The sequence below is a fragment of the Dipodomys spectabilis genome, unplaced genomic scaffold (assembly GCF_019054845.1).
Source record: "Dipodomys spectabilis isolate Male_0828 unplaced genomic scaffold, ASM1905484v1 ptg000234l, whole genome shotgun sequence".
Taxonomy (NCBI): Eukaryota; Metazoa; Chordata; class Mammalia; order Rodentia; family Heteromyidae; genus Dipodomys; species Dipodomys spectabilis.
Window position 1 is genome coordinate 18,256,797 of NW_024870911.1, and position 12,658 is coordinate 18,269,454.

Consider the following 12,658-nt stretch of genomic DNA (forward strand, 5'->3'; position numbering starts at 1 on the left):
GACCACTTCTCTGGGGAGGTAGGGTAGGGAGCTTGTATCCCCTGCTTAGGCAACTGGGACCCACACCAGGCTTGAGGAGAGAGCAACAGGGCAGTCTAGTTCCACCCTCCACCTGAAAGGCACCTGTTCCTCCGGGAAAGCACCTCTGACCTTTCCATTCATTCCTACCTCCACAAGGGGGCAGTCCAGTGAAACAGCACAAAGAAATAGATACTGTATTTTATTCACAGCTCATCAGTTTCCCTCTTGCCCAGGTGAGTGAGACCAGAGGGTGGGGCAGGGGGAGGGGGAGAGGGGCTAGGAGGAGGCAGACTGCAGCTGCCCTTTGTAGACGTATTCCAGTGCTGTGGCAATTGTGCGCATGTCTAGCTCGATGCTCCGAGCCCAGTTCTCCACATCTCCGATTTCCTAAGAATGGGGAGAGGGGTTTAGAGGTCAGGACTCAGGTTGGGTAGAGGATGGCTTCCAAACCATCTCCTGGAAGGACTTCACCTGGGTCTACCAACCGCTTTTATTTTTTTGTCAGTCATGGAGCTTGAACTCAGGACCTGGGTTCTTTCACTTAAGGGCTAGCACTCTACCACTTTGAGTCACAGCTCCAGCTCTGGTTTTCTGGTGGTTAATTGAAGAGTCTCACATACTTTCCTGCCTGGGCTGGCTTTGAACCTCAATCTCCTCCTGCATAGCTAGAATTACAGGGCTGAGGCACCAGTGCTGGCTTTTATTTCTTTTTCTTTTTTCTTTGTTGGTCTTGGGGCTGGAACTCTGGGCCTGGGTGCTGTCCCTGAGCTCTTCAGCTCAAGGTTAGCACTCTACCACTTGAGCCACAGTACCACTTCTGGTTTTCTGGTGGTTAATTGGAGATAAGAGTCTCATGGAGGCTCATGGATGGCTCAGTGGTAGAGCACTTCCCTTGCATGCATGAAGCCCTGGGTTCGATTCCTCAGCACCACACAAGCAAAAAAGAAAAAAGCCGGAAGTGGCGCTGTGGCTCAAGTGGTAGAGTGCTAGTCTTGAGCTGAAGAGCTGAGGGACAGCGCCCGGGCCCAGAGTTCAGGCCCCACGACTGGACCCCTCCCTCCCCGCCCCCCAAAAAAGAGTCTCATGGACTTTCCTGCCTGGGCTGGCTTTGAACAGTGATCCTCAGATCTCAGCCTCCTGAATAGCTAGGATTACAGGCATGACCTACCAGTGCCCGGCTTATTTCTTTTTTTCTTTCTTTTTTTGGTTGGTCATGGGACCTGAACTTTGGGTCTGGGCGCTGTCCCTCAGTTCTTCAGCTCAAGGCTAGCGCTCTACCATTTGAGCCATAGCACCACTTTCGGCTTTTTCTGCTTATGTGGTGCTGAGGAATCGAACCCAGGGCCTCATGCATGCAAGGCAAGCATTCTACCACTGAGCCACCTTCCCAGCCCCCCCTTTTTTTTTCTTTTGTGCTAGTCCTGGAGCTTGAACTCAAGGCTTGGGCGCTGTCCCTGAGCTGTCTTGATCAAGGCTTAGTGCTCTACTATTTGAGCCACACCTCCATTTTGAGACTTTTTTTTTTAATAATTGGAGATAAAATTCTTAGATTTCTCTGGCTTTGAACTGTGATTTTCAGACCTTAACTTCTTGAGTAGCTAGAATTACAGGCATGAGCCACCAGAGACTGGCTTCTCATATATTTTGTAGATGGAGGGTCTTGCTATGTTACCCTACGCTGGTCCTGAACTCCTGGACTCATGCAATCTTCCTGCCTTGGTCTCTCAAGTAGCTGGGACTACATGAACATGTATCATGATGTACATATGCTAAGCATTTGTTGTTGTTTTGTGGTGTTGGGGGATTAAAAAACTCAGGCCCTATGCATGCATGCATTGTCCCACTGAGTCATATCCCCAATCTGCTTTTCTTTTTCTAGATGTTCTAACACTGGGGCCATAGACGGGGAATCGGGCACTATTCCGCTTTCTCCTAATCCTGGGCTCAAATGAGGGTGGTGATGTGGGGAGTTTGGCTCACCTTGAGTGCCTGGTTAAAGTTCTCCACCATCCCGATCCACTGGCCTGTCTGCTTGGCAAACTGGGCGGCCTGGACCTGTAAGGTCTTCACCTCGTGGTCTAGCTTCCTCTGGTTCATGTAGGCCTGGGCCACACTAAAGATTGGAGGGAGGAAGTCAGCTCCTCCAGCATGTGGGGTGGGGTGGGCCTCAGGACTAATGTTCTATTGCAACAGTGGGGGGGCGGGGAGGGGGCAGCCAGAAGTCAAGGCTTGGGAAAGCTGGGGCTTCTGGCCTTTCTTGGATGTGATGCAAGTGAAGCCTGCTTCTTCCTCCATTCCCAAGGTTCCCAGGAGAGCCAAGTTGAGAGCTGACTAGAAACACATCAGCTCCTATTTTCTAAAGGAGGTCCTGCAGCTGAGTGGGAGAAGGAAGGGTTAATTTGGGAAGATATCCCTGAGGAAGAAGGGGTGTGTTGGTGCTGGGAAAATCCAGCAGCAGGGATGCATCTGGCAGAGATAGGAAGCTCAGGGATTTGTCTAAGAAGTTGGAAAGGGAAACTGGGCCCCTCCCTGAATCTAGGGTGGGATGGGACTGCAAGCCCCCTCCCCAGGAGCTCTGGGTCAAGAGAGGATCCCAAGAGTTTCCTCTTGGCTCTCTCTCTCTCCCAATCCTTCTCTTTTTGACCACACATGAGCAAACACACAGATTCCTTCCCTTCTCCAGGCAAGTGTCTTCCTTTCTCCATTACTGCCACAAGGTAGTGGGTGTGGGTCCTAATCCACCAATAGTTTTGCTCCCCCCCCTCCTGAAATGATTGTTCTCCCTATTGGCTGATGCATCTTTCACTCAATGCTCAATCCGATTCTAGGTCAGCCAGAAGACTCCATATCCGGTACTCCCACCCACTGGAATGTGTGGGGGCTGAAGGAAACAAGGGGTTGCTGAAGGAGGGGGGGGCTCAAGAAAGTGGGCAGGACACCTGACAAGGGCTGAGACAGACTGGGTCTTTGTTTTCCCTTCTATGGAATAAAAGGAGCTGTGGGCAGTAACACAAAACTCTTTCTAATCTGGATTTGGTTTAGCTGCCCTCTAAGCTGACAGTGGGGTGGTCTCTAGCAAATCAAGAGGGAGATGCCTGGGCCAACTTTAGGAGGGAGGGAAAGGGGCAAACCTTGCCCCTTCTATGGAAAACAATCCAACACTGAGAAAGGAAAGCTGTCTGGATGGAGGGAGAGGAGATCCCAGGCTCCAACCCCAGTCTTCCTTTCCTCTAATCTCCAGTAATGATGATGACCCCAGCCCCTGCATGACTTCTTTTAATGACTCAGTGTCTGGATTCACAACTAAGCTGTTCTCCTTGGCCTGAGTGGAAGGCATTATCTGGCTTCTTTTCTTCCAACACACAGGCTATCAAATCCTCATTCCCCCCACTCTTCTGAGTCATACAGGGTCAGGAGACAATATGCTTTGTTCTTTTCCAAGTCTTTGGCTATTACTGACATTTTCATTTAGGTCCAGTACAAGGGATGACCTCTTGAGACCCAGAAGGAAAAGGACAGAAGGCTGGTTCTACTGTGGCTGGCATAGGTTGTACCCTCACCCCGACCAGCTGTGCCATCTCTTTCCTGCCAGCTGTTCTCCAGAGGCTTCCCAGAGGGTGAGAGGTGGGGGAGCGGGCCTAAGTTGTGGTCAAGGAGGGTGATCTCCCTCCCACCAAAGTGACAGCTGGACTTGGAAGGATGAAGGGAGGTGGGCAGATGGCATCAAGTTGTAGTGCCAAGGAAGTGGGGAGGGGAAGATCTGGCTGCTTCACCAACCACTGCAGCTGTTCCTTTTTCATCCAGTGTTTGGGGTCTGAGCTGACTCATTTTTCTTACTCTTTTTCTTTTTTTAGGGCCTGGGCACTGTCCCTGAGCTTCTTTTGCTCAAGGCTGGCACTCTACCACTTGAGTCACAGCACCACTTCCGGCTCTTTCCGTTGTGGTACTGAGGACTCAAACCCAGGGCTTCATGCATGCCCTAGCATGCACTCTACCACTAAGCCACCTTCCCAGCTGTGGAATCAAGTTTTCCTCTATGAAGTTACACTGCAGGGGAGGAGCAGCACAGGGGGAGGGAGTGGGGCATTACAACCCTTCAAGAGTAGTGTGGGGGCTTGGGGCGGGGGTGAACTGGTGTTGGTGGGGAAAAGGTTCATACCCCACATTGAGGTGATCCACCAAAGCTTCTGTCAAGCAGGTCGCTGCCGTGATGGCCTCTCTTCTCCTCTTCTCTGGGGGAAGGAGAATAAAGGGATTGGAGAAGATACTTGTTTTGTTTTTGAGGGGTGATGCCAGCGGTTCCTCATCCACCCATTACTTTTCCGCTAGTTCCCAACACTTAACAGCTTAACTCAAAAATGCCAGCGCTGGAAAGGGCTTTTGACAAAACAGAAGCAAACCCCTTTCATTTTAGAGATGAGGAAACTGGTATCCCGACAGAGGAAGGGACTCAGGGACCCCAGGGACTTCCGAGCCCACTCTCCATTACCATGCAACGGTCACCCCAAGCTGGATGCCGTGGGGGGGGGAGGGGAGGAGAAAACCAAACGGGCCCAGCAGACCCTCCAACTACCCAATGAGTAACAGGCGTTTCTTCGCACTTCCGGGGTGAGACTCCCTGGACCAATAGACAGCGCGCAGCACGGGGAGGGGGCGGGGCCTGGGTGCGGCGGAGGCGGGAACGGAGGGGGCGTCACCGAGGGGACGGGCCGCGGCCTGAGGGACCGGGGCGGGCGGGCAGGCGTGTCTCCTGTTTCTCTTCCCTTCACAGCCCACAGCCCGCTGGCGGGCGCCCTTCCCTCGAGCTGGGCCAGGGTGCGCGGCCTGATTCTAGGCCGCGGCCGGGGAGGAAGCGGCGGTCAGGCTCACCTTGCAGCTCCTTGCGTTCATTCTGCTTGGCCTGGTGCTCTCGGAGCAGGCGGGACAACATAGTGGCGTCGGGCCGGGCCGGGCTGGGCCGGGCTGGGCCGGGCTGGGCTGGGCCGGGCCGGGCTGGGCTGGGCCGGGCCGGGCTCGCGGAGTCCTGCCGACAGTGCGGGAGGAGGAGGAGCACGCTAAGGGGCGGGGCCACGCGTCCGCGGGGTCACGTGATCGCGGCAGGGGGCGGGGCGGGGCGGGGCCGGGCCGGACCCTGGGGGAGTTCTTTGGTGCGTGCTGGAGCAAGTCCACGTTACTGTCCACCTCGCAGACCCTGCTCCTTATGCATACATTCATTCATTTATCCACTTATTTATTTAACTGATTAATTTATTTAGTGCTGGTCTTTGGGCTTGAACTCACGGCCTGGGCGCTGTTCCTGAGCTTTTCCTGTCCCCCCTGGCTTCGAACTGCCATCCTCAGATCTCAGCCTCCTGAATACCTAGGATGACAGGCTGCTGCAGAGCCTGTTTTTATTTTATTTATTTATTTGAACGTCCTGGGGCTTGAACTCAGGGCCTGGGCTGTCCCTGAACTGCTTTTGCTCAACACTCTACCACTTGAGCCACAGTGCCACTTCCAGCTTTTTTTTTCTGTGTATATGGTACTAAGGAATCGAACCCAGGGCTTCATGCATGCTAGGCAAGCACTCTCCCACTAAGCCACATTCTCAGCCCCAGAGCCTTTGGCTCTCAGGCCCCAAGAGGGTTGGTGTTGCCAGGTTGGTTGCCCATCATGATTCGGTTGTTGGGATAGCTGAGGCTCTCTGGACTCATTGAAATTCTTTCCCTTTGCTTGCTTGTCCTACCTCCTGGCACTGGTGCCCGTTTGCAGTAGATTTCCAGTTCACTCCCCCTACAAGAAAATGTTTTTCCTCTTTTTTTTTTTTGTAGCGTGTTTTTCACCTCTCTCTCTTTCCCACCCCTTTGGGGTCTCTCAGCTCTGGGTGATCCCTATAAAGAAGCAATTTAGGCCCTTGGAGCAGCCTTCTAGGGGCTTTGCTCATTTGGCGAGCTGTGTGTGGTCAATGTACAAAGTCATCCCTGTCCTTTTGTGGTCAGGGAATGCAAAGTCATTTTAAGCCTCAGCAGAAGCATTAAGGGCTGCTGTCAACGTAAAAGATAAATTATACAATGCCTCCAGAACTAAGCAAACATGCTTTCAGGATTGACTCCAACAGGAAAAAGTGACAAACATCATCAACAGATTGCTATTGTTACAGCACTCTTAGTTGCTTTTAAAAAAAGACTTATTAACATCCATTAGTTATACAAGGGAGAGTTTCATTGTGATATTTCCATATATACATAGATTATACCCTGATCAAATTCACCCCCTCCATTTCTCTTCCTACTCCCCCTACCCCTTCTTAGAAGTTTCAATGCCAGGTGTCTGTGGCTCATACCTGTAATCCTATTTATCGCCAATTAACCACCAGAAAATCAGAAGTGGAGCTATAGCTTAAAGTGGTAAAGTGCTTAGCTTTGAGCGCAAAAACATAGGGACAGCACTCAGGCCCTGAGTTCAAGCCCCACGCATGACTAAAAAAGTTGCAACAGGTTCTATATATATATATATATATATATATATATATATATATATATATTCCTTCTACTATTTTTGTCCTCCTTTACCCTCTCTTGGCCATGACTCTTCTACTAGTACTTGTCCTCAACATAGCTGTTTTACTTTCCTGTCATTCATTTTCTCCTTACAACTTTTTGTAATGTTGTTGTTTTTAGTGCTGGTACTGGGGCTTGAACTCAGGGCCTAGGCTCTGTCCCTTAACTTTTCCTTTTTTGCCAGTCCTGGGGCTTGAACTCAGGGCCTGGGCACTGCCTCTGAGCTTTTTTTGCTCAAGGCTAGACGTCTACCACTTGAGCCACAGCGCCATTTCTGGCTTTTTCTGTGTATGTGGTACTGAGGAATAGAACTTAGGGCCACATTCCCAGCCCTGTCCCTTAACTCTTTCACTTAAGACTAGTGCTCTACCACTTGAGCCACATCTTCACTTCCCCTCATTTTTAACACATTAATTGTTCAAAGGGGTTTCACCATAGTAATTCACAGTGCATGTATTATAATTTAGACATTTATTGCTCTCTCCCTGAATCCTTAGCTCCTGTTTGTTCAATAATTTTCATGTTTCTTCATGCACTTTGATATTATTTGTCCTTCATCATTCCACATGGAGGAGCTTTTAAAAAATGCCTTGATTTTCCCAGCTTGGTGTCTCATGCCTGTAAGCTCAGCAGTTGGAGACGGAGGCAGGAGGACTTGGAATGCAAGGCCAGTTTAGGCTACATAGCTAAATAGAATCTTAACCCTCCTCAGTCCAGAAAAGCATGGTCCCAGATTCTTTTAGTTGTTGTTGTCAGTTGTGGGGCTTGAGTTCAGTACCTGGGCATTGTCCCTGAGGTTTTGTTGTTTTTTTTTTGTCAGTCGTGGGGCTTGAACTCTGGGCCTGGGCGCTGTCCCTGCGCTCTTCAGGTCAACGTGAGCGCTTTACCACTTAAGCCATAGCGCCACTTCTGGTTTTCTAGTGGTTTATTGGAGATAAGAGTCTCATGGAGTTTCCTGCCCGGGCTGGCTTTGAACTGTGATCCTCAGATCTCAGCCTCCTGAGTAGCTAGGATTACAGGTGTGAGCGACCCGCACTCAGCTGTCCCTGAGCTTTTTTGCTCACGACTAGTTCTCTACCACTTGAGCCAAAGCACCACTTTTGATTTTTGAGTGGTTAATTGGAGATAATCTCACAGGGACTTTTCTTCCCTGAGCTGGCTTTGAACTGTGATTCTCAGATCTCAGTCTCCTGAGTAGCTAGGATTACAAGTGTGAACTACTGGCATCTGGCTAGTCCCAGATTTATTAAATGGATTCTCTGAAGAATAGAGCCCATACATTAGTATTTTGTAAAAGCTGTTCTAGCCTTCTTTCCTTCCTGTCCACCTTCCTTCCTTCCTTTCTTTCTTCTTCTCTTCTTCTCCCCCTCCCTCTTCCCCTCTCTTTCCTTCCTTCCTTCCTTCCTCCCTCCCTCCCTCCCCCACTCTCTCTTTTTGGGTCCAGTCATGGGGCCTGAACTCTGGGCCTGGGCGCTGTCCCTCAGCTCTTCAGCTCAAGGCTAGCGCTCTACCACTTGAGCCACAGCACGACTTCTGGCTTTTTTTTTTTCTGCTTATCTGGTGCTGAGGAATCAAACCCAGGGCCTCAAGCATGCAGGGCAAGCGCTCTACCACTGAGCCACCTTCCCCTCCCTCCCTCCCTCCCTCCCTCCCTTCCTCCCTCCTTCCCTCTCTCTCTCTCTCTCTCTCTCTCTCTCTCTCTTTCTTTCTTTCCTTTCTTTCTTTCCTTTGTAAGACAGGCCCAGGCTGGCCTTGAATTCCCAGTTTTCCTGACTCAGCTTCCAGAGTGATGAGTTTATAGGCTTGAGCTACCATGCTTGATCTGTTCATGTGATTTGAATGTATATCCAGGATTGAGAACCACTGGTCTAAATCAATCTAAGCCTGTTTCCAACTTTGACATTTAACTCATTTTCTGATCCAGTGCCACAGCTGAAATTGACTTCATTGTATTTGTGAGGGAAAGGTCAAATGAGTGCTGATTAAGTTAGAATAGAACATTCTTCTTGAATTTTCTATGTAAGACTAGAACTACTGATGCATTGGTGCATTCAGTTATTTGTAGACCCAAATCTTGGGAGACCACATCTTGGGAGATGTGCAACTATCAAAAGATGAGTGAGGGCTGGGAAGGTGGCTTAGTGGTAGAGCGCTTGCCTTGCATGCATGAGGCCCTGGGTTCAATTCCTCAGCACCACATAAGCAAAAAGAAAAAAGCCGGAAGTGGCGCTGTGGCTCAAGTGGTAGAGCGCTAGCCTTGAGATGAAGAGCTGAGGGACAGCGCCCAGGCCCAGAGTTCAGGCCCCATGACCAGGCCCCCTCCCTCCCCCCCAAAAAAGATGAGTGAGAAGAAGCTCATGAATGGTTAAATGGAAGCATTTAGCAGAAAATCACCAAAGTATTTTCAGTATAGACTGGGATGTAGCTTGGAGGTAGAATGTTTGCTTAGCATGTCCAAGGACTTGGGTTTGATCCCCAGTAACACAATGACTTGAATAAAAATACTGACTACTAGCCAGGTGCCGGTGGCTCATGCTTGTAATCCTAGCTACTCAGGGGTCTGAGATCTGAGGATTGCGGTTCAAAGCCAGCCCTGACAGGAAAGTCCAAGAGACTCTTCAATTAACCACCTGAAAACTGGAAATGGTGCTGTGGCTCAAGTGGTAGAGCACTTGCCTTGAGCTGAAGAGATCAGGGACAGTGCACAGGCCCAGAGTTCAATTCCCATGGCCAACAAAAAAATAAAATACTACTATATATGTGTTTGTATGCTTATGTATGTCATGAACATTTAAAAAATTTTCCAACCTGGGCTCATGCCTGTAATTCTAGCTACTCAGTAGGCTAAGATCTGAAGATGCCAGCCCCAGGCAGGAAAGTCTTTAAAGACTCTTCAAAGACTCTTCAATTAACCACCAAAAAAATGAGAAGTGGAGCTGTGGCTTATAGTGGTAGAGCAGGAGATTTGAGCACAAAAGCTCAGGGACGACTCTTAGTCCCTGAGTTCAAGCCCCATGACTAAAAAAATAAAATTTCCAGCTAGACACTGCTGGCTTATGCCTGTAATCATAGCTATTCAGGAGGCTGATATTTGAGGATCGTGGTTCCAAGCTAGCTTGAGCAGGAAGCCCATGAAAATCTTATTTCCGCTGAACCTCCAGAAAACTGGAAGTAGTGCTGTGGCTCACAGTGATAGAGCGTTAGCCCTGAGCAAAAAAGCTCAGGGGATAGTAGTGAGGCCCTAAGTTCAAGCCTCATGGCTGACCAAAAATACACACACACATACACACACACACACACACACACACACACACACACACACACACACACACACACACACACACACACACACACACACTCCAGAACTGGTACAGATGGTTGGTGTGTGTAATCCTAGCTACTCAGAAGGCTGAGATCTGAGATCACAGTTTGAAGCCAGCGTAGGAAGGAAAGTCCCTGAGACTCTGATCTGCAATTAATCACCAATAAGATGGAAATAGAGCTGTGGCTCAAGTGGTAGAGCACCAGTCATAAGCTAAAGGATAGTGCCAAGATCCTGAGTTCAAGCTCTACTGCTGGCACAAAAGAAATAAAAAAGATTCTCTGAGTACTTACAAAGAGTCAAGCTCTCTCTCTCTCTCTCTCTCTCAACAATCCTGTGAAGTAGTAATGCCATCTCTATTTTATTTTTTGTTGTTGTTGGTCATAGGGCTTGAACTGGGGGCCTGGGTGCTGTCCCTGCGCTCTTCAGCTCAAGGCGAGCGCTCTCCTTGAGCCACAGCGCCACTTCCAGTTTTCTGGTGGTTTATTGGAGGTAAGAGTCTCATCGACTTTCCTACCCTGTCTGGCTTTGAACCAACCTGGATCCTCAGATCTCAGCTTCCTGAGTAGCTAGGATTATGGGCGTGAGCCACCGGCGCCTGGTGCCATCTCTAATTTGTAGATGAAGAATGTGAGGTACAGAGAGGTGAAGTAGAAGAACTAGGATATAAACTCAGGTTGTTTGACTCCATACTGAGTATGATCAGTCCGTGTGGCAGACCCAGCAGAGGAGGCTCCCAGCACTTTTCAGAAGCGCTCCCAGCCTTCTCACTCACCTTTCTATATTGCTGGGCATGAGCTGAAGGGAATCCTGGCAGAGGAGGAGTGTTTGGGAAGAGGCCGATCAATAGAAGCGGGAAGAGCCAGCGCATCACAGGGCTGCCTAACCCTGCTCCGCCTTCCCCCACCGTCTGGCTTCTGCTTCCAACTGCAGTGAGCAAGCAAAACAGTGTCAGGTTGGAAGATGGGTGCTGCTTCACTGGCAGAGCTGAGGGGCTGGGAGGGAAGGGTGTGGCTTGGCAGGGGCATCATAGAATGGGGACACAGGGCAACTAAAACCATGGGTGGGGACTGGCAAGGGGGGGGTTGCAGTGGGATTTCGGGAGTGAGTCGGCAGTAAGAGCAGGTTGACTCAGAAAGTGGGAAGCACATTGTATAGTACCCTCACCCCCTTGGCACTGTGGGACATTTTCACAATCAGTATGGAGACTGCCGGGATTCTGCAGACACGAGTCTCAGCTCTTCTCTCCCACACATTGGCTGTTTCTTTGCCCTCGAGTGGAATACAGCCAATGGGGTGCCCATCTCTGGGCACCCCAGCTGATCTCTCTTTATGTTCATCTTTCATCTGTGTGTTCCTGGGCCCTTCTACTTCTAGAAGTTTCTGCTGTGGGTTCAAGGCGTCTGCCTTTGGTAGACACACTTAGTGGACACAAGTTACATCCTATCCAGACACTTAGTTGAAATTTGAACTCTCCAGCTGGGCACTAGTGGCTCATTCCTGTAATCCTAGCTACTCAGGAGGCTGAGATTTGAGGATCATGGTTTAAAGACAGCCTGGGCAGGAAAAGTCTGTGGTCTTCATCTCCAATGAATCAGAAAAGTTGGAATAGTGCTAGCCTTGAACAAAAGAGCTAAGGGACAGTGCTCAGGCCCTGACTTCAAGCCCAGTATTGGCACAAAAATAAATAATAATAATAATAACAAAATCAATTGGGCTGGGAATGTGTCTTAGTGGTAGAGTGCTGCCTAGCATACATGAAGCCCTGGATTCAATTCCCCAGTAGCAAAATGATAATAAAATAAATTAAAAAAAATCAATCAACCTGTACTTCTACAATTTCCCAGCCAGATTATTTTCTTTTAGAACAAATGAATACCACTTGATACTCATTTTTTTTTCTTCTCATTTCCCTGTTCTTTTGAAGTCTATCCTTAAGTAGCAGACTCCAAACTGACTGGCTACACAAAGTGAAACGTTAGTTAGGGCCAGAAGTTGCCAAGTTGTTAGGGGTTGGGTGAGGACTGAGAGAGGACGTGGAGGGAGTGGAGAAGGCTTCACATACTGGAAAATCTGGCTGGACTTCAAGAGGTGGGGGCCGTTGGCGGGGTGGCCAAGTTCCAAATGTTGGCCTGAAGCCAGGACTCAAAGAAAAGAGGCCCTCAAGACACTCTCAATGGCTTCTTGTGGGAAGGGACCTTCCAACTCTGTCTCCAAGATGCAAGGATTTCTCTTGGGTCCTCAAAGATCAGAGTGGTCAAGCTGTATCCCCATGGACTCCCCTCAATCATATTTATGTTCTTTCTTTCTCAGCCACTCCCACAGTGTGAGCTTTGGCTATAACCAGCATTCAGAGGCAGGCAGAAGGATTCCAGTGCTGGAGTGGTGGGTGGGCTGAGAAAATCCTCCTTCTGTGTGTGTTAGAGAGGAAAAGCCTGACCTTGGGCTTTTGCTGCCAGCCACCATTGTTAGATGAAATGGAGGGAGAAGTGAGCCCTGGAGTGTGTGTTTTGGAAATGGTTTGCTTCTAAGCTTAGAGAAGAGAGTTGGAAAAAAATGTGATCTTGGGGAACTGAAAAATTGGGGTCTCAGAGGGCATGGAAGAAGACGTTAGAGGAGGAAGGGTCTGGATTAAACCCGAACTTCCACCCAGACAGGGACTCTATTTAAAAAAATTTTTTTCTGCTAGGTCTAGGTATCTTTCCTTTCCTTTTCTTTTTTCTTATTTTCTTTTGCTGGTTCTGGGCTTGAACTCCAAACCTGGGCACTGTCCCTG

The 12,658-nt window shown here is 49.4% G+C and overlaps 1 protein-coding gene across 2 annotated transcripts; it reads right to left on the minus strand.

The window, feature by feature from the left end:
- Window positions 1–244: 244 nt before the first annotated feature.
- On the minus strand, window positions 245–5,061 carry Bloc1s1 (biogenesis of lysosomal organelles complex 1 subunit 1). Of its 2 annotated transcripts, XM_042698864.1 has the most exons (5): window positions 5,031–5,061; window positions 4,891–4,975; window positions 4,181–4,253; window positions 2,002–2,134; window positions 245–408 (listed from the first exon to the last, which is right to left on the minus strand). In XM_042698864.1, the coding sequence occupies exons 2-5, from the start codon at window positions 4,949–4,951 to the stop codon at window positions 298–300; spliced, it is 378 nt and encodes a 125-aa protein (XP_042554798.1). In that variant the 5' UTR covers window positions 4,952–4,975; window positions 5,031–5,061; the 3' UTR covers window positions 245–297. The 2 variants fall into 2 exon arrangements, with proteins under 2 accessions (XP_042554798.1, XP_042554797.1); XM_042698863.1 differs by lacking the exon at window positions 5,031–5,061 and having other exon boundaries at window positions 4,891–5,015.
- Between the last annotated feature and the right edge of the window lie 7,597 nt (window positions 5,062–12,658).

What these genes read in the sequence shown, in the direction of transcription:
- Bloc1s1 (XM_042698864.1), bottom strand. Translation starts at nt 4,951, where the DNA reads ATGTTGTCCCGCCTGCTCCGAGAGCACCAGGCCAAGCAGAATGAACGC. An exon ending in TGAACGCAAGGAGCTGCAAG is followed by an intron (nt 4,254 to 4,890) that starts GTGAGCCTGACC and finishes TCCTTCCCCCAG; the next exon opens with AGAAGAGGAGAAGAGAGGCC. An exon ending in GTGGATCACCTCAATGTGGG is followed by an intron (nt 2,135 to 4,180) that starts GTATGAACCTTT and finishes TCCAATCTTTAG; the next exon opens with TGTGGCCCAGGCCTACATGA.